General features: G+C 38.6%; 1 protein-coding gene across 1 annotated transcript in view; it reads right to left on the bottom strand.

Moving 5' to 3' along the window:
- Nucleotides 1-22,415, bottom strand: part of LOC127648698 (collectin-12-like) — a 75,224-nt gene that overhangs the window by 41,391 nt on the left and 11,418 nt on the right. Inside the window, 1 exon segment of the mRNA XM_052133420.1 lies at nucleotides 813-935. Coding sequence (XP_051989380.1) covers nucleotides 813-935 — 123 coding nt within the window.

Raw genomic sequence — 22,415 nt, 5'->3', positions numbered from 1 at the left:
TTCTGCTTAATTGGTGCTTGTTTAACAAAACCAAAATCAATTATTTTCACTGTTGTTGTCATTACATTATTTATTCAGGTCATGTCTGTATAAATGTAAGAGCTGCTTTTAACTCATGAAGAATACACAGAAAGCATATTAGTGTATAAGACTAATGTTTACATTGTAGTCTGATGGTGTGAATAAAGTCTGTACTTCATGATCTTATGGTGTGTTGTTTATTGACTAACGTTAGTATATGCACACATTGAATATATACTATATATTCACACTGTTGTGCTTTTTTCTTTAATATACAATGTGATACCATTATGACATACTAGGTGTTTCCAGTTTAATTGTATCCGAATAGATGATGTTATTAATATAATTGACACATGTACACAGATAACTGATTTGTCTTAATTAATTAGCAGTGTTTTTATTCCTGCTCTCCCCCTTCATCGCCGCTTGACTGTAGCGAAATTAAGCTGACACTCAAAAGATAAAAAATTTTCACAAGAAAAGTTACATTTTGGCTCTGGTAATAAAACAGCAGTTTCACCTTTTCATGATTTATAATATATATATATATATATATATATATATATATATATATATATATATATATATATATATATATATATATATTTTTTTTAGCAGGCTTTTGCCATATCCTACAGCATAGCACATTGAAGGTAAATGGAATTTCCTCACAAACATGGCAGTCATACAGTGATGTCGCTGATGAAACCGGTCAATACAACTATGCATGTGACACTGTAAGAGATGAATGATGCAGCAGTGTAGACAATGGTTTCAAGATTTCCTACCTTTGTACCCCAACACAGCCACAGCTATGGTGAGAAGCGCACAAAGCACATACAGAAGGGCGATCGCCACCCTTAAGGCCCAGTCATTTTTACATTTATTGCATTCACTTCCCTCTTGGATACCTGCAATAGAAAAGAACGTTGCATCAAAATATGAAAATGCTTTTCAACATGTCTTATATCAATACCACATTTTTAACTACTCAAAATCTGGGATAGCTGCCGCTTTAGGTTCGTTAAAGGTGATGTGTGTATTTTATTTTTATTTTTATGTTTTTGATGCTTAATATGCAGAGATAACTATAAGTAAGTATTTCCTATGTTTTCCACAATAAGATGAGGGGGATCCTGCTTGAAAACAGTGATTATATGTGCAATTCCATTTGGTGATGCTTGCTGGCACAGACTCATTTCATCTTTAACTTTTTTATAAGTAGTGTTTTTGTCTGTAGCATATTTTGTGTATTTGCTTCTATTTAATATGAAGTGAGGATCCACTAGACACTACACTATCCAATAATGCCTTGTGTTCAAAACGCTGGATCGTGTAAAAATTGAAAAAATTGCGTAGAACCATTAGTCAACGCAAGAACCGTCTCTTTTTAACTGTAAATACTGTATATACCAAGACAGTTGATCCTTCTGCTTAATTGATGCTTGTTTAACAAAACCAAAATCTATTATTTTCACTGTTGTTGTCATTATGTCATTTATTCAGGTCATGTTACAATGCCCACCTTCCCGGATGAAGTATATTCAGAATTTATTCATACTACACACCTGCAAACCTAAAGAACGTACTTTAATGGCATTCATCAAATGCAGTACACATTTTGACAGTATGCGATTTCCGACACAGCTTGTTATTAACTCACGTTTCAGACTCTATGATTAGTGCAAACAGTCACTCTGTAAATAAATGTGATTAACCCACACTAATTGTTTTATGAAAAAGTTATTAAGCAATTGAATCAAATTAATATAATTTTAACCCACATATTGTTTACGTCTTGTGACTATAATTTTGAAATAGTGAGTATTTTTTAAAGAAAAGTAAAAATATGTGGTAATAAATATTATGCCACAAATGCTGTTCATTGAGCTTAACTTGTATTGAACCCAGAATATTAATTTAAGACAAAACAGAATTTCAATGGCAAGCAAATATTTTTGTGATTTCACGCAAAGCAATGCTAGAGATCACAGTCTTTTGCCACGTGAGGGTGGAAGTGAGTTCCTTAGAATAACTGAAACTACGCCATTACTGTACTGAGACCATGTGTCATGCTTTCCTGGCTGAAAATGACTGATTTGTGTCAGTCTGGTTCAGATTACTTCTGATGTGATATGTTTACCCTTTAAACCTAGAGGAAATAAACAGAAAGGCAACTATAAATGTTTGCATGTTTTTGTTATAGCAGATTCTCTTGTTGTAGCAAAGAGAAAAGGGGAGCCCTGTTGTGCAGAGGTCAATACAGACAAGGGGCAAATAAACATCAGGCCACTATCTCTAGAAAAAGTTCAGACATTCCACAACAGGGCTCACATCCTTGTTTGACTTCCTCCCCCCAATGTTATCAGAATGTGGGATTTATCAGCAGATGGTCGCAGTGGCAGCCATGGCATCCAGGGCAGGCTAAAATGAAAGCACCAGGAGAAAGTTGGGGGAGGGCAGGTCACTGGGGAACATGTCCTTAGACTCACACATCTGTGTAAACATCATGGCAGAGTGCCTCAAAGGACCATCAAAGCTATGGCCCCAGATGTGGGGAATGTACACCAGCTTGGACGTAGAATTTGGTAAGGTGGTCTGTGTGGGGGAGAGCAGGAGAAGCCTCCCAACAGCCCTGCCCACTCTCAGTCAACTATAACCAAACGACAAAGCAAACAAGCAACATCACCACCACCGGCTATGGGTCAATGGGATGTGCAAAAGAGACAGAGAGAGAAAAAGAAAATAAGGAGTGCATCACTTCTACATTGCTTTAGAGTGTTTATTGCTCTGTTTTGTCCACCTAATGAAAGCTATTCCACCAGAGATGGAAAAATTGCTCCCAACATACTGCATAAACGCAATAAAAAAGCCCCTCTCCTTTTTCACACATGCTTTCAAAATCAGGAGGGAAAACTTGATTTAGTTGAAGAAACACAGATGTGCACTTTCTAGAATTGCTGGAATTCCAAGAAAGGACACTTAAATTAAACAATGGAAAACAACAGGAAGAGAAAAGAGCAAGGTTTTGGGGGGCATCCATCTACAACATTGTTTATGCTCAGTACATTTAAATCCAATTTAAATGTTTTTAATTAGGTCATTTTTAATTATAATTCAATAATTCATTGTTGGGAGCAATTATTTTGCACTGGCAGCAATTATTTTGCACTGGCAGCCATATCACCCTGCAGCTCTTGCCTGATTGCCCACTAAAGCTAAGCAGGGTTGAGCCTGGCCAGTACCTGGATGGGAGACCTCCTGGGGAAAACCAAGGTTGCTGCTGGAAGTGGTATTAGGGAGGCCAGCAGGGGGTGCTCGCCCTATGGTCTGTGTAGGTCCTAATGCCCCAGTATAGTGACAGGGACACTATATTAGGTCATTTTTAATTATAATTCAATAATTCATTGTTGGGAATTATTCTGTGACAGGGACACTATACTGTAAAAAGGCACCATCCTTTGGATGAGATGTTAAACTGAGATCCTGACTCTGGTCATTAAAATTCCCAAATTCCCCCATTGGCCCCTATCTATCATTGTCTTGTATTAATCTCCATCCCCTGAATTGGCTACATCACTCTACTCTCTCCTCCCCACCAATAGCTGGTGGGTGTTCTGGTGCACTATGGCTGCTGTTGCATCATCCATATGCTATGTAAAGTGCTTTGAGTGCCTAGAAAAGTGCTATATAAATGTAAGGAATTATTATGTCATGAAAACACTTCGTCGGACTTAAAACTTTCTGGAAATATGAATTTTGCAAAAGTCAGACTAATAGACCTTGATAATGCAATTGTATCATAACTTTGTCAAGCATGAATACACTTAAATCAGACTACAATTGGCCTCTGCGTTCAGCGCATGCATGCTTTGAACAACAGAGGTGATGCGCAATCTGTATTTAATCCGGTGCATTTGACGTACTTTCTTCAAATGATGCATTGTGTCATGTATACTTGGAAAGACAGATGAAGGCTCTAGCTCGACTGTGCAAAAACATGTGATAGCTTGATTATAACTGCACATGTAAACTTACTGACTGAGTCACCTCTCATACATGTGTGAGACAAAATGGACTCTAGCAGTCTACGTTTTCTGTTTGGAACTCATATGATATACAAAAACCTGTAGGGAAAAACGATTTGGGGCCCTGGAGTTGATGGCCATACCTTGCCCTTTACTACAGGGCTTAAGGAAGGGTCTGGAAAGGCTGGTTCAGGTCCAGGAAATTCCAAATTAGAAAAAAAGTAGTTGAGCAGTCTGAATGTAGTTAAAGTATAAAACAACACATCCCAAACCTTCTGTACATTAAAGATGAGGAGTGATCTGGACAAAATAACAGCTGTTCTAGATTTTAGATTCAGAATCTTACAGATTTCTTGATCATATTAAAGATTGAAGGGGGAAAGAATGAAGTGCTTTGACTATGTGTGAGATGGGGTTGTTAGCTGTGGCAGGCAATGAAGAGAGAGAGAAATGCTGAGGCCTGCATCCACGCCTGTACAACAGCTGTGTTTCATTTGTACTCAGGAAGTCGCCAGTGCTGCCAAACTCCTCCCTCTGAAAATCTCCAGAACCCACCTCAAAAGTCTATTTTTCAAAAAAAGTTACCAAATAAGAAAACGCACTATAAATAGGCCTAGGTATGAGTGTGTATATTATACAAAGCATATAAAAGTGGCATAAAACAATTAGTGTGGGTCAATCTAATTTTTTTTACAGAGTGACTGTTTGCACTAGGTGTAAATAGCAACTAGGGGTTGGTGTAGGCCAGGGTGTCTCTAATATGTAGGACTGTAAATAAACACAATAAACACACTGCAGTAATACTGTATGCTAGTATTTAATTAGGAGTGCTAACAGTATCTGCCACTATGTGCACTGGAGTGCTTTTTGTTGCACTTCAAGGTATATATGTTCAGCAATGTAAAGGTCTAAGGTACATTCAGTTTCAGCAACAGACACATTTCTAGGATATGTAAATTAGTCCATACACACCTGAGAGTTTTGCACTCATGATGTGCTTGGTGTTCAGTGCATGTTTTGTTAGATCTGACTATTTAACACATAGTATGACTTTGCCTATGTTTTTAATAATGAATCACCCAAACAAACAGAAATCAGTCCATGGTGGAGTTGCTTTTTTTCTGTGGTACATGGACTGAAATATACAGTATAAATGATTAATCTCCCAAGGGATTCTATTAGTCAAATTTGGTTTCACAAACAGTATAAAAGACACCAGTATTCCTTTTTTGTAATTTGCTTTCAGTAAAAAATATCTGTTTCTGCATTAAGAGTTGGTGACTGTAACATCTCCTTTTGTGTTCCACAGAAGAAAGAAAATCATACAGGTTTGGAACAACATGAGGGTGAGTAAATTATTACAGAATTTTCATTTTGGGTGAACCCTTTACAGGAATATTCCGGATTAATGCGAGTTAAGATAAATTGACTTAATTTGTGGCATAATATTGATTACCACAAAAATGTATTTTGACTTCTGGGTAAAAAAATCTGGGTTACAATGAAGCACTTACAATTTAAGTGAATGGGGACAATCCCTACAAATTAAAATATACACTGTTTTAAAACTATAGTTACAAAACTTAAACAATATAAACGTTAGCATAATTTTAGAGTGATAAAATCACTTGCTTGCTTTTTCAATATAAAGTTATATCCAACTTTGTTGCCATGATGACGAAACACTTAATGCCCTAAAACCCTAAAACGACCATAAAAACGATGATTTAAATACCTATACAGCTCAAATAATATACAAGTTAAACCAAAGAATTAATGTTAGTGGTTTTATTAAATTATAAGCTTCACATTTCTGCCTTTAATCCCTCCAAATATTGGCCCCATTCACATCCATTGTATAGGCCTCACTGTAACATAACTTTGTGCAATTATTTTAAGAAAAGGAAGGATAAGTCAAAATAAAGTCTTTCTAGCAAGTTAGTCCACTGACGGGTATTTTGGAATTCTCTCAGGAAGCTATTTTGCAGTCATAAAAGTACAGCTCCTATCTACTTGAATGGGGGAACACCAAAATCTAAAAAACGGTTGGTCAAGACTACAATCAAAAAACATATTTTACATCAGCAGTAAAATCTGACAACACTAAAATCATAAAATGTGCTTCTTTACCTCAGATTATGCTAAAAAATATATATATATATTTCCCAGCTTGTGGGTTGTTCACCTGTAAGGCAGGACTTCCTTTCTACTTCCATTGACTGTTGGGCGTTCCAGTTTCTCCCATTCATTTTTAAAAAAGTGTCCAGTCTCTGCTGAATAGTCTCTGGTCAAAATGTATTTTTGTAGTAATCAAGATCATGCCACAAATGCTGTTGATTGAGCTTAACTTGTATTGAACCAAGAATATTCCTTTAATGACTATATAGGCACATTTGAACAGTTAACTCCTTCCAATCAGAGTTCAGGCATTAGCTATTTAATAATAATTATAGGCTTTATAATAGGCTTATGATCTGAATTCAACAAATTTGCAAAAGCTGTGACAATTAAGTATAATTTTCATAAAAGCATTACCTCAGCCATTATTCATCTGATTTCATGTTGCCTAGTTTTTAGCTTTATTTTGGCCACAAACTTGTGACTGGACACATTTGGAAGACAGAATGTCCGAATTAGATGGATTGGCAGCTTTGCAAGCGAACAGTTCAACAAACATTGTCACTTAGTAACAACAGACACAGTCACTCAGATAAAGGGATAGTTCACCCGAAAATGAAAATTCTGTAATAATTTACTGAACCTTATTTCATTCCAAACCCATATTCTTTTTTTTATGGAACATAAAAGGAGATGTTAGCAGAAAGTTAGCCTTAGTCACTATTCACTTTCATTATATGGAAAAAGACGCAATCAAAGTAAGTGGTTCTGCCTCACATCTCCTTTTGTGTTCCATGAAAAAGAAAGTCATATGGGTTTGGAATGACTTGCGAGTGAAGTGTGAAATAATGATGACAGAATTTAAATTGTTTGGGTGAACAAGCCCTTTATGAGGAAAAAACTTACTTTCACTTTTAATCTCTTTTAAATCTATCATAAAATTTTTTAGTGAAGTAATGAATATATGAAAGTAATGAAAAACATTCAATAATTTATGTCATCCAGGATTATTCCATTATATGAAAACAATGAGAATGTTTTAATAAATATGCCATATATTTGCTTTATCGATCTATGTGACCATTGAAAACATCTGGTAACATCACTCTCAGCAGACACAAATAAACACTATTGAGTCATGTAGCATCAGAACTGTCATGTTGCACATTTTGTGTATCTGGTGCAAATCTCTGGATCCACTCAACATGCCTCCTGCACCCCTCATTAAAAGTCCCCTCTCTGGAATGTTAACAAGTAAACACTCTAAAAAAGAAGGTATAACCACAGAGACAAATTACTACACCAATGTGTTAGTAAACCTCTGAACTGTACTGCTTCATACCACTAGCATGCAACACCCCCCACCCCACACCCACACACAATTTTGATGGCTAACAGGTTTATAACACTTTAAATAGGCACAACCACCACATGCATCTGGAGCTTATTAAAGACAGAAAAAAAACAAAGGATGTAAGAGAACATTTGATAGATCATCCCTTCGTGCCAGGGACTGAAGAACAAACATCTAAAATGTCAGCTCAGCTTACAATTAGGATGCAAGGAATGTTTTGCTCAAAGAACTCCTTTGTATTGCTTCAGTCAATTTATAAAACACAGTCATGGTATAGGAAGTGAATTATGTAGTATATATGAGGGAGGGGTTAACTTGCTATAATACTCCAAAACTGGTATATCCACAAGGAAGAGTTCTGGTCCAATAAAAACAGCTCAGCCCATTAATTTCAACAATCTCATTTAAAGTTACATGACACCTTAAAACACATTTTTTGAAATGTTAACTTTTTACCATGTCGTTCTTCTGGTTTAAAACGAAAGTTGAAGCAACGTTACAAAAATGAGGTATATGTGTAAAATCTGAGTTGTGATTTGTACATCTGTAGATCATGAGTGTTTCTTCACATTATTCATGAGAAGGAACACTTCCTTCCAATCACAGCACTGCCTCGTGCATGAACTGGAATTACAGCTGAGAATTCAAAATACACCCGCCGGACATTGTCTATAATCATGTGTGACCATAGGGATGTTGTTGAAGGTCAGGGTGGGGTTGGGGATTGTGAGGGGGAGCGGTAATAGTGGGGGATAAATGTTGATTCTGTGTATATTTGTTTTTCTTTGTTATCTGAATATATATGAATCAATAAATAATTTTAATCAGAAAATACACCCGGACGTAACAGAGGTTCCTGGCTGGCACAAGTTCAAAAACAGCAATCTCCAAACAGATATGAGTGAGGCTCTGTGGTGAGATCATATTACAGTGGAGAATTCAAAATCATAAGCGGACGTGAAAAAGGTTCCTGGCCGCCGCAAGTTCAACAACAGCACTTGGTGAACATAGTGGACCTTTACAGTAAACACCATGGTGAGATTGAAATCACCAGAAAGGGCCGCAGTCCATAACCAGACCAGCATGAACGTTTCCTGGCTGCAGACATGATTTTCATGTTTATGAGTGGAGGCTGTTGTTTCGACGCTGATTCCATCGCGTCTTCTCTGTGTGCTATTGACAGGATATCATGATGGCTTGTTCAAAAACAGATGGCAATGGTTAATATGAAAACTCAAGTCAGCACTCTTTTTTGTATACTTTCATCATGCGAAAGTTTCAACCTTGCTACATAGAATGAAGATTAGTACAGTATAACTAAGTTTTTGCAAACTGAGCTTTAAGTGCCACTTTATACATTTTGCTACAACAACTGTGCGTTTTATTCACTTTCACACAAATCATGGGTTGTTTGACTATAAAACATTTTTTCACACTATTCCTCACACCCTGCTATGTTATTATATCAAAACACTTTTACTCCAACCCATTATTTGAAAAAAAATATACATTTAAACACTTGTGCCATGGAAGTGACACAAAATGACATGGTTGCTTCAGAAAATTAGTTTTTCAAGCCGAATTTGCTTTTAAAACACTACCAGTATCTGTTTTGTTCACCTCTCATTTATCATTATGGTTTAGTGTCGATAGTGTTCATAGAGAAGTTTATTCAAAATAAATCTGGGGAAACTCAACCCCTTGGGGGGGTGAGGTCAGCGCAGACAGGCAGGTGAAGCGGGCTGACAGAGCCACAGAGGAGCAGGCAGGTTTCGTGGTTGGAGTAGAGTTGGGATCCATAGTCAGTAGAGCAGATAGAACCAGAGGACTGGACAGACAGGGAATAGGGCAGACAGGACCAGTCTGGGGAGAGGGCTAGACGAAGTCAGGGAGAGGCTGGGATCCAAACCAAGGAGACGAGGAGGGCAAGGCAACCAGAACCATGCACGGAGCAGGCTAACTCAGGGTCAGTGACAGGCTGAGATCAACTACCGTTAAGGCTGGAGATCGGGCTGACAGAATCAGGCAGGGACAGGCAGAGAGGGTAGTTAAACAGGCCAAGAGATCAGGAACCGCCAAGAGATCAGGAACCAACAGAAGATCAGGAACCAACAGAAGATCAGGAACCAACAGAAGATCAGGAACCAACAGAAGATCAGGGCAAGATAAACCAACAGGAAAAACTTGCAGGATGCTGAAGGCACTAGGACAAACAACAGTCTGGCACAGGACAACCCCCAACAGGGGACTAAATTGGGAGCAAACTAATTAAGGGGAATGTGGAACAGGTGTGGCTAATTCTGCTGACAAGCAATCAGACATTGCCCCTGTGAGGAAACCCTGTGATCATAGTCAAACAAAACAAAAAACACGAGGCAGGGGAATCACAAGGACAAACAGAGACAGAACTGGGCTGATCAGCCAAGAGTCCTGGAAGGTTTAGGTGTTGGTTTAGGGCCATGGTACTCAACAGGCATCCCACTGGCCACATCCGGCCCGCAAACCATATTTTTGTGGCCTGTGTGATGTTGTCATCACATAAAATTAGTGAATGTGTATACATTTTTTTGTATCAATTTTCAAGAGCATTTACGGTAAACCTCAGTATTGATAAACTGCTGAACCATTATAGAGGAAAATAAATGGCAAACGGATATATATCTGATCATAAGCCACTTTATATAACATGAGTGCGGGGTCAGTCTGCACGTGCGTGTTGATAACAGCTTGTGCTTGCTCTCAGTCTCTTTTTTTACATGCGCTGAGTCTCTCTTGCTCCTCTCTACCATAGTGCGAGTGTTGGGTGACAAATGAACTCAACAGAGATATATGCTCGTCGTGAAAATTAATAACAGGATAAAAGGGCAATCCTGCAGTAACTAAATGCTTTATGTTTTTGTGATTTGCGTTACTTACCTAAAAAATATCTCTGAAAAGAGTGTAATAGATAATGGCTCATTGAAGTGCTTTTGGAGCTAGTATTGAACATAAATTACTTGTTTTGCAAGCACTGTATCTCTGGAGTGTGTGTGTGTGTGTGTGTGTGTATATGTTTATACTACATTGTGGGGACCAGATGTCCAGGAAAACTTCTCCTTTTGGTTTTGAAAAACATGACGGAAGTAAATTATGTAGATTCAGTACATTGCTAACTGGAGTCATGAGATCAAATCTACATTGAAAACTACACCTGTAATCATGGTTTGATGTGGATAATACGCTGGTCATAAATCTTCTGTAGATTATTGCTGCTCACTTTTAGTTGTGCTAAGACCAATTGTTTATATTTAAGGGTCCTTGTTTGTTTGCTTACTTTTAATTAAATCAAATCAATGCCAAGCAATTCAAAGAACGTCTTTGTAACATTTTTGGTTCAAACTGTTATGACATCTGGAACAAAAATGGCAGAAATGGGAATTAATCCTCTCTGGACTTTAGAGAGAATCAATAAACTCTTTCGTAAGACAATGCACTGTCACAGGGACACGTGTGGGCTTTTTTATTTATTTATTTTTTTAGCTCCAATTATTTCCTTATGTGATCAAGGCCATGTGCACTTTTAGAAATCTTGTAAGACTCTGAAGGAATGGGATGACATAGATCTAGCATAGTTGAAGTATGCAAACGGCTAATGGAGCCAGTGCCCAGGGGCGGGCTTCAATGTGTGCGGCCCATCAACTTTGAAAACAACTGTTTATAAACGCTTGAATGGGTCCCCCACAGCCTATACAGGGCCCCTTCAATAGGACCCTGTGTCTGAGGGTCCTTTTAGCTCCCTGTTTCTAATAAAATACAATTGAGACAGAATTTCAATTTAGCTTTTTTAAACCTCCAAATAGAGTTTGAAAATAGTTGTTTTTTTGAAAGAAAATAAATTGTATTTACATTGTATTTGACTGCTTAATTTTAATGTCATACATTTCTATAGACCAATTAAAAGAAGTTGCTCTTAAGATACAAGATTTACTACTGTGACAAGTATGGGCTAACAGAAACTTAAATAACAAAAGTTCTATAACAAAATGAATTGCAGGGTCTCAGGAGCATAATGACCTATACAGCCTGATGTATAAAATATTATAAAAAAAAAAAAAAAATGAATAAATAAAAAAAAAAAAATCACATCTTCAAGGTAAAAAAATATTTATTTATGATTTTATTTCAAGTGTTAAGATTTATAGGATTAAGCTTTATTCTTTGTGTGAAAGGTGCTGTCGAACTGCGTTTTGTTTTATATAATTAATTATTATACCTGCATATTTTTGAGCCCAATACCTTTCAGCCCTCCAAAGTTCTCACAGTGGAGGGAAAAGTCTTTGAAGGAAATAGGGTATAGGTATGGCCACTTCCCCCAGGACCCTTGCAAGTCATAATCTGCCCCTGATACCTCGTGATTGTTACAACCAGACATTTCATTATTTCATCATTTACTTGCCATCATGTTGTTCCAAGTAAGTAAATGATGACTGAATTTTCATTTTGGGTGAACTATCCCTTTAAATCTGTGGGCAAGCTTATAGATGATTATGCCTGGACCTGTAATACTCATCTGTATTGAATTACTGTAGAAAAGCACTGTCAAAAAAAGCACAACCTAAAGAGGAAATCATAAAAAGGATGTATGGAAAATGTGACGAGACAAAAACAAAGATAATTCACAGCCAGCCAGACAGGCAGATCCCACTTAGAATCTGAGACAGGAAATCAAAATCCAAAGCCAGGAGCCTCTGGCTAATGAGCTCAAAGAGAGATTCTGCTCTTGATATTGCTCTATTGCACAAATAGTGCTTTAAATCCTTTATTCTCCTGCTATTTTTTCTTAATGGTTTAGCAGTATTGGTTAAAACTTAACCTGAGCCTCACAACCTGAAACTAACTCATGAAGTCAAAAATAATAAATGGTAGACTTCATAGTAATACAACATCTGTCTTGATGCTTTTATCAAAATTGATGATTTATTGAGACATCTAAAAATTCCATAAAAACATAGCAAAGTAGACATTTTTGGATTTGGTATATGCAGAATTCTGCCACTTTTTCTGACACGAACATGAGTGAGGTCACACATGCTCAGCTTAGTCTTATTCCAATGCAATATCTGTGATTTATTTTGTTGTTTTAGCATTGCTCAATACAAATGCAAAGCAGCTTTGTTACTCAACTTTGAGTTGAAAAACAGACGTTCCTTTCCTTGAAATGCAGTAGCATTATGTAAAGTAACTGCAAAGTCCTAGCATTCACCCACTCGGGTATTCTCTTCCTACAGAATAGGTTAGTATAGTGGAAATTAAAAAGAGATAGATACTTCCTTTGTAGCCCCTACACTCACAAGCATATGGGGCAAGAGTCTACATTCACAATACATAGTGCAAAAGAGGGCAGAATTTGATAGTTTTTTGTGAGCAATGTGAATGTGATTTTTTCAAATGCTATTTGGACCACAGAAAAAAATGCTTTTCAAACCAGTCTTCTAGAATGACTGTCTGTAATGTTACTTGCAAGTGATTAGGTTGGATCTGTGTGTTGTGGCAATGTAGTCATTTTCTAGTATCTACAGTAGATGATATCCACAATATTCTCAGCAATTCCTATGTATTTCGTGGGCGGAATTTCTGGTTGGCTAGTGGAAGAGCAATTGGTTGGCATTTTGTTTGTAGATGGTCTCTGCTTGCTTGCATGTCAAGCAGTTAGATTCTTTTTAAATGATGTAAGATGTCTTTAAAATTCCCTGGAAAAGGTGTGCAGCTAATGGTTATCCTAATAATAAAGCAAAACTAAATTTGTATCTAAAAACAGCAATGTTATAATCAGAAACCACTCGCAAAGCCAAGCGTTCCAGTCACAGATGCTGCTTCTTCCATCGGCTGCCTACAGAAGGATTGACTTAGGAACATCTGTTTGAAAAAGCTTGTAATAGATTGTTTGTGTGCTCTTTTCACTTTATTGGCAAGAAGTCAACAGCAGGGATTACTTATATTATCCTCGTTACGGTCCAGCTACGATAGACGTCCAGAAACTTCCTTCACCAGCTGAGGAAGTTCAACCTGCCACAGGAGCTGCTGACACATTTCTATTAGGCCATCATAGAGTCTGTCCTATGTACATCTATAAATGTATGGTTTGGTTCAGCCACCAAATCAGACAGAAGGAAACTACAATGAACAGTCAGGACTGCTGAGAGGATTACTGGTAAACCTCCTGCCCACCCTCCAAGACCTGTACATCTCCAGAGTGAGGAAACATGCAGGTTGAATCACTCTGGACCCCACACACCCTGACCACTCCCTCCTTTTTTTTACTCCCCAATTTGGCACGCCCCATTCCCAATGCGCTCTAGGTCCTCATGGTGGCGTAGTATCTCCCCTCCATCCGGGTGGTGGAGGATGAATCTCAGTTGCCTCCATGTCTGAGACAGTCAATCCGCGCATCTTATCATGTGGCTTGTTGAGCGCATAAATGTGGAGACCTAGTGCATGTGGAGACTCGCGCTATCCTCCGCGGCATTCACGCACACTCACCATGCCCCACCGAGAGCGAGAGCCATGTTATAGTAACCACGAGGAGGCTAAACCAACATGACTCTACCCACCCTAGCAACCAGGCCAACTAGTTGCTTAGGAAGCCTGACTGGAGTCACTCAGCACACGCTGGATTCGAACTTGCAACTCCAGGTGTGGTAGTCAGCGCCTTTACGTACTGAGCTACCCAGGCCCCGTCCACTCCCTCTTTGAACTGTTGCCCTCTGGCCGGCACTACAGAGCATTCAGCGGCAAGAGAACCAGGCACAAGAACAGTTTTTACCCTCAGGCCATTTACCACATGAACAATTAAACTGCCTCAGGACTCCCCCATAGTGCAATAATGTAAATATATATCTCATGTACATATGTAAATTCACATATTTAATTCAATAACTGTACCCCTACCTTGCACATGTACATACACCATTCTGTTATATGTCCTATTATTTGTGTCTATTTATACTCTTACCTTGTTTTATATTCTCGCTGTAATGTTCTGTGTGCACTTGTTTCTCTTATCACCAAAATAAATTAATTGTGTACGTAAGAACACTTGGCAATAAAGCTCATTCTGATTCTGAAAAGGAGCGCAATTAATTAAATAAATGTTAGCATTATTATGCTAACAGGGGTGTATCCATGTGCTGAATGTTAATTAGACATTTTGAGAGTTTGTACATTTCTATTCAACACTGGCCTTTTTGAATGCTTCATGTGTTTTGAAATGGCATTATTACTTGACTATAAAAAGGAACAGTTTTTCTATCCTGAAGTGACGATGCTTTCAACAGTTTTCATGCTGTGATGCTAAATGGATAAATTATACAGTGAAAGACCATAATTATTAGATGATACAAGTACAGTAGTGAGATGTTATTTCATGTTTTAAATTAATGTTTTTATGATTTTCCTCTTTCCTGCATTTTTCCTGCCTGCAATTCCCTTTCTTTTGAATGTCTTTGCAGAATGGTTATTTGGAAAACATTGTGGGTGTTAATTCAATATCAATTAAATGTATTTGTACAGTGCTTTTAATAATACATACTGTTTTATATTTGCTTTGCAGACAACATTGAACTTCTGTGTACAATGAGCTTAATGCACATTCATCTCCTGTAAAATAATTGTATTTTATCCAAAAAACGGCAGCATGACAGTATCATTGCCTGAGTCTTGCAATGCACAAGCATCCTGCTGTCTGGACCTCCTCTGTATCTTCAGTAAGGACATAATCTCGTTACAACAAACTCTTCAGGTTCTGACTAGTCTCAATATATGCTTTAAAATAAACATAATTATCTACAGTTCTTAAAACATGTCAAACTTCACAGATGTGTTTCTAGATCCAAGATGGCAGCTATTTTTATTAGTTAGCCCGACTTTTACAGCACACGGACATAGGAGCAACCGGTGTTCGTGTTTAATATCGCCAGACACTACTAAATATATAAATGTCATGCAACAACCAAGCTGCATGATGATCTGCAGGAGAAGATACGCAACCACTGCTTGCTGCAGAGACCAGGCCTCCAGTCCTCGGCGTCGTCTGATTCCAGTGACCGGGGGAGAGGACGTTGTAAGGGGTGTGCGAGGAAGCGGAAGAGGGCGGGGGGTCCATGTTAGGCTAAAAACAAACCCTAGCTGGCCGGCTCTCCCATCTATCCTGCTCTTAAATGTTTGCTCCCTGGACAATAAACTGAACTAAAACCGACTCCACCAGACTTTGCAGCGTGAGTTTAGAGACTGCTGCGTCTTTGTTTTCACGGAGACGTGGCTCAGCGACAGAGTTCCGGACACCGCCATTCAGCTAGATGGGCTCGCCTCGTTTCATGCCGACAGAAATGTAGCAATGTGCGGTAAGACTCGTGGTGATGGCTTGTGTGTTTACATCAACGCGGAATGGTGCAAGAACTCTGTGCTAGTCTCTAGCTACTGTTCATCGCTGTTGGAGCTTGTGACTGTTAGATGCAGACCTTTTTATTTACCACGGGAATTCATCACAGTCATAATAACCAGAGTTTACATTCCCCCCAGCGCTAATGTTAAGGAAGCGCTCTGTGAACTGTATTGGGCTATTAGCGAACTGCAGAACGTGCACCCTGACGGACTGTTTATTGTCGCCATGAGATTTTAACCATGCGAATCTCAAGACAGTGCTCCCTAAATTCCATCAGTATGTGGACTTTGCAACGAGAGGGGCAAACACGCTTGATTTTGTTTACACAAACATCCCAGGCGCGTACCGGGCGGAGCCCCGCCCCCACCTCGGCTACTCAGACCACATCTCTGTTATGCTAATTCCAGCATACAGACCGCTCGTCAGATGCACAAAACCGCTCCAGAAGCAGGTGAAAACCTGGCCAGCAGGAGCCATCTCTGCTCTTCAGGACTGTTTTGAGTGTACTGACTGGCACATGTTCAGGGAGGCTACAACATATGGCGACTCTACCAACTTGGAGGAATACACAGCATCAGTGATCAGCTACATCAGCAAGTGCATTGATGATGTCACTTTCTCCAAGACCATCACCACATGCACCAACCAGAAGCAGTGGGTGACTGCGGAGGTGCGTGCGCTGCTGAGGACCCCAGACTCCGCCTTCACGCGGTGCATGTGGCAGGGCATCCAGGCCATCACAAACTACAGGACATCAGTTGCCTGTGACAAAGTTGCCTCCCTTCCAGATGCACTGAACCTGCTGGGCCTGGACACCTCCCTCTGCAACTGGATCCTGGACTTCCTGACTGGGAGACCTCAGTCAGTCCTGGGCTGTGTGCTCAGTCCTCCCCAGGGCTGTGTGCTCAGTCCACTGCTGTTCACTCTGCTGACTCGTGACTGTGCAGCAATGCACAGCTCGAACCACATTGTTAAGTTCACCAATGACATGACCGTGGTGGGTCTCATCAGCAAGAACGACAGGTCAGCATACAGAGAGGAGGTGCAGCAGCTAACGGACTGGTGTAGAGCCCACAACCTGTCTCTGAATGTGGACAAAACAAAAGAGATGGTTGTTGACTTCAGGAGAGCACATAGTGAACACTGTCTGCTGAACATCGACGGCTCCTCTGTGGAGATTGTCAAGAGCACCAGATTCCTTGGTGTTCACCTGCCGAAGAACCTCACCTGGTCCCTCAACACCAGCTCTATTACAAAGAAAGCCCAGCAGCGTCTCTACTTTCTTCGAAGGCTGAGAAAAGCACATCTCCCACCCCCCATCCTCACTACATTCTATAGAGGGACTATTGAGAGCATCCTGAGCAGCTGCATCACTGCCTGGTTTGGAACTTGCACCGTTTCGGACCGTAAAGCCCTGCAGAGGATAGTGAGAATAGCTGAGAAGAACATAGGGGTCTATCTTCCCTCCATCAAAGACATTTACATAAAACGCTGCATAAGCAAAGCAACCAGCATTGTGGATGACCCCACACACCCCTCACACAAACTCTTCACCCTCCTGCCGTCTGGCAAGAGGTACCAAAGCATTCGGGCCCTCACGGCCAGACTGTGTAACAGCTTCTTCCCCCAAGCAATTAGACTCCTCAATACTCAGAGACTGGACTGACACACACACACACACACACACACACACCTGTACACCATCCAACTTTTGCACATGCCCAGAGTTGCACTTTAATTAATTTGTCACTTTATACCTGGCTGCTACCTCAATAACTGCTATGTCCATAGAACACTATTTCATAGTATGTTATGTTTACATTTAGCATTTTAGAAAGTGTCATCTTTTTGCACTACTCGATTACAAATGTGCACTGTCCCTTTATGTAGAAATTTGATTTAGTCTGTGTAGTCTCATGTGGTTCTGTGTTTGTTTTTATGTAGCACCATGGTCCTGGAGGAATGTTGTCTTGTTTCGCTGTGTAGTGTACTAACTGCATATGGTTGAACGACAATAAAAACACTTCACTTGACATTTAGCATTTTAGAAAGTGTCATCTTTTTGCACTACTCGATTACAAATGTGCACTGTCCCTTTATGTAGAAATTTGATTTAGTCTGTGTAGTCTCATGTGGTTCTGTGTTTGTTTTTATGTAGCACCATGGTCCTGGAGGAATGTTGTCTTGTTTCGCTGTGTAGTGTACTAACTGTATATGGTTGAACGACAATAAAAAACACTTCACTTGATTTTAATAGGCCACATAGCTTTTCAGGTTAGTCACAACCCAGGTTAGAAACATTGAGCATGATCTCTAACTCTGCAATAAATTAAATGGCATCTACGCTTACATCTTTTTATTTGTTTCCCTGTCTCAAACTCGGGACTCCTATCCTGAGGTCACCAGAACCGGCTGGATCCAGCACCATTCCTGCTTCATGTTGGACTCCACTGCTACATGTCGCAGAATGATGATGACTAAATGCAGCCGGTGCCACTTCAATCTATTATGATGGACTTCAGAGGATGAAATGATGCCAACTCCAACCTGCATCACCTCGGTCTATTTATGGACTATGATCTTGAAATGAAATGCTTAGACTAACTATTGCCAACAAAAGCCTTCATCAGCCAATTAACAAGGACAATTGCATCTATGTGAACTTCTGCAATTAATCAAGATGGACTTCAAAGACATTGGTCATTAATCTTACAGTTCAAACACAATCGATGTTTAATCACTGACCCTTAACACTTAGTTTAATAATTTTAAACCATGATTTTACCTATACATTATTAATATTTACATTACATTCATAATGTTAGCCAGAGGGGAACTGGCCCCCACATTGAGTCTGGTTTCTCCCAAGGTTATTTTTCTCCATTAATCTACATCTTATTGAGTTTTGTGTTCCTTGCCACAGTCGCCTACAGCTTGCTCACTGGGGTTATTAATACAATTATCATTTAATTATTTTTAAACACTATTAAAAAACGTATTTTATCTAAATTACACAATGATGATTAATCGACTTTATAGACATTACAGTTTTATCGTCTGTTAATGCTGATATTCTGTAAAGCTGCTTTGAAACGATGTGTGTTGTGAAAGGCGCTATACAAATAAAACTGACTTGACTTGACTCTGCTCAGGTTCTTCCATTGATGGATAAAGACTCAACAAAATAACTAAAATGCTTCTATTTGTGATATTTGGCCATCATCCTGAAATCCATAATCATTAACAGATAGGTGAGGAGGAATAATATCGCCTCGCTATAATAATTTGTTTTCCAGTTTCTGTAATTTTTAATGCTGCGTTAGTACATAACATAACAATTGTTCACGCTTAACCGTAAGTTCCGCCCACACTGCCCGCAAAGTGGATAGTGTTCACTTGGGTGTCAATACCATGTCAAGTGAATTTAAAATACACAAATACACAAGTTGATGACTTGCCAGCTTTTTAACTTGCCAGCTTCTGATGAACAGTGTAGCTAAACTCGTCGACCAGTTAGAGCACCATCCAATCAGAATAAAACAGTCTAGACCATCAAGCTGTGGTACTGTAAGATGGTGTATGTAGCAGGGGTGGTTAGATTGGATTCCATGTGTTCTTTTAATAGATTCAAATTAACATTCAGATATGCAAAATTAATCAGAATTGGTCTGCCACTGGCCTTCATGTGGTTCTAGAACCAAAGCCTTGAAGCTAGGTCCTAGATCTGAATCTGATCTACAGACATGTGGCACGAGAGTTTAACTGTTTAACACATTACTGATGTCATCATTCAATTTCAGCATCCTCTTTATTGAAAACATGGTGAAAGCAATGCGAGTTAAAGGGATAGTTCACCCAAAAATGAAAATTCTCTCATCATTTACTCACCCTCATGCCATCCCGGATGTGTATGACTTTCTTTCATCTGCTGAACACAAACAAATATATTTAGAAAAATATCTCAGCTCTGTAGGTCCTCACAATGCAAGTGAATGGGTACCAAAAATTTGCAGCTCCAAAAAAATACAGAATATAAAGGCAGCATAAAAATAATCCACAAGACTCCAGTTGTTAAATCCATGTCTTCAGAAGAAACATGATAGGTGAGACAGATAAATAAAAGTAATTTTTCACTACAAATTCTCCTCCCAGCCCAGTAGGTATCAATATGCATAAAGAATGTGAATCGCCAAAAACAATAGAAGAATGTGAAATGTTTCTGTAAAGGGATCAATGGAAAGGAGGAGGCGAGAACCGGCTTTTCAATATAAATAATAGTTTTAATGATAAACTCAAAAGACCACATAAACACACACGACGGACATGTCCGTAAACGATCTCTCTCTCCCGCACGATACTCTGCAGTCGACCTTTAAACCTTGGAGGCTTGATTAGCCTAATACGGGACCGGGTGTATATGATCACGACCCGGCCCCGCCCTCCGCCCTGCCACAGTTTCTAATGGGAATATAGCAGGTTCAAGCTCATCTAGAAGTTTTAAAGAATGCTGTATGTGCATTAATTAATGAAATACAGTATAATATATCATATATTTATGTAGATGTTTTTAGAATGTGAGCTCTCTGGAAATCAAACCCATGACATTGGTGTTGAGCAACCAATTTTGAATTGTATATCAATTTATTGAATTTTTATATAGTATGCAATATACAGTATATATATATATATATATATATATATACAGTACAGTGCAGTAGGAAGTAAGTTGCAAGTATGCAACACAGGCAATTTGAAACGCAACTCTACATAACAGCCTCAGGGCTAAAACATTTACGTACTTTAAAGAGAGTCTAGAGGGACTCATAATAATGACCTCAGTGATAGAACTCATATTATAAAATAAAAAAAGTTTGCTTTCAATCTTTTATGGTCATGGTTTTATAAGCAACTGAGAGGAGAGTACAGCACTGGGTCTGTTGCCTGCACTGATTTTCAGTACGGCTCATTGCTCTTGACAGTAATGTGATGTCATCTAATGTAGATGTACCCATGGAGATTCAAAACAGCCCCTCATTCAGAACATTGTAATGCTCTGGAATCTGGCCCTAAACTTTCATGACACACAGAGGGGGAGAAAGACCCTCTAAGCTAGTGCAGAATATTTTTAGGGTTTGGAATCAAGTCATATAAATGCAATACTTCTCCTTGGAGATGCTTGAATCATAATTTAATTGTTATGAAAATGTTGCCTCAATAAAACTTAAAAATAATCTTGAATGATGAGAGGGTGACCACAGCGCAAAGTTATTTTATAAGCTGATTTACAATATGATTCTGATGTCAACTGAAAGTTTCTGCATGATTTCCTGTTTATTGCAGGCACAGTTCTGGGGTGACATTTCTTTCAACTTCAGTCTTAGAGGCATGATCTCATTTTGTCAAGGGGTTTGCCAAAGAACATGTTTGGCAGCAAAAAGGCAAAAGAGACCCTTGAATACAGTCAAATACAGCACTAAACAATGATCCTTCATGGATATAATGACACAATTCAGAGTAAAGTCAACAACTCTTCCATCCAAACTCAAACGGAACCAAACATAACATAACCATTAAGCAATTTATAAAATTGTGAAACATTTTATCCTGTTATTAAAGGAATAGTTTACACTAAAACAAAATGTCTGTCATTATTCACTGACCTCCCTCTTGTTCAAACCAAGTGGAACACAAAATTTGAAAACTGTTACAAAGCTCTTGCTATACAACAATAGCTCATATTAACAAGCTGTCAAACTTCAAAAAATGGGGTAAAAAAACACCATTAAATCAACATAACAATGATCAACATGACTTGTCTTGTGCACACTAACGCAAGTCTCCTGAAGCCATAAAATGTTTGTTTGAGGAATAGACCAAAAGTATTGGATGCAAACGCAGCCACAGGCAAGGCACTATCTCCTTGGTAGGGTAAGTTAAATAGTGAATAATGACTTAAATTTGTGTCCATTCCTCATTCAAACCTATCGTATATCTTCAAAAGACTTGGAATATGGTGCATAAGTCATATTTTTTATGATACATTTTTATGATAATTTTTTGTGTTTTTGTTTTCTGGAGCTTGGCAACTGTCACTTTTTGTGTTAAATATAGGGGTGGGCAATATAAGCAACCATTTATTCTTGACATTTTTGGACGATGACGCTATATGTATGCAGTATGCTATACACAATTTTATGGAAAGTAACTCCATAGTAATGTTATAATTTTTTATTTAAAAATCGATATCTGATGTAATAGACCTGCCATGTCCATTGCAATAAAAAAACTTCAAAATAAAAATATAAATTTTTGATAATTAGTTATCTGTTATATCTACTTTGCATTGCTTTTCAATCCAGCCCAAAAAATTAAGCATGAATAAGAAACATGAATATGTTTAACATGTAAGCATTCTCTTTGATTCAGAGGTAAATCCCTCCATCACATATTTTTAATTTTATTGGGTAGAGGA

This window comes from Xyrauchen texanus, chromosome 9 (genome assembly GCF_025860055.1).
Source record: "Xyrauchen texanus isolate HMW12.3.18 chromosome 9, RBS_HiC_50CHRs, whole genome shotgun sequence".
In the NCBI taxonomy this organism is placed as follows: Eukaryota; Metazoa; Chordata; class Actinopteri; order Cypriniformes; family Catostomidae; genus Xyrauchen; species Xyrauchen texanus.
The sequence above is the reverse complement of the archived record's forward strand: the minus strand, read 5'-3'. Positions and strand labels throughout refer to the sequence as shown.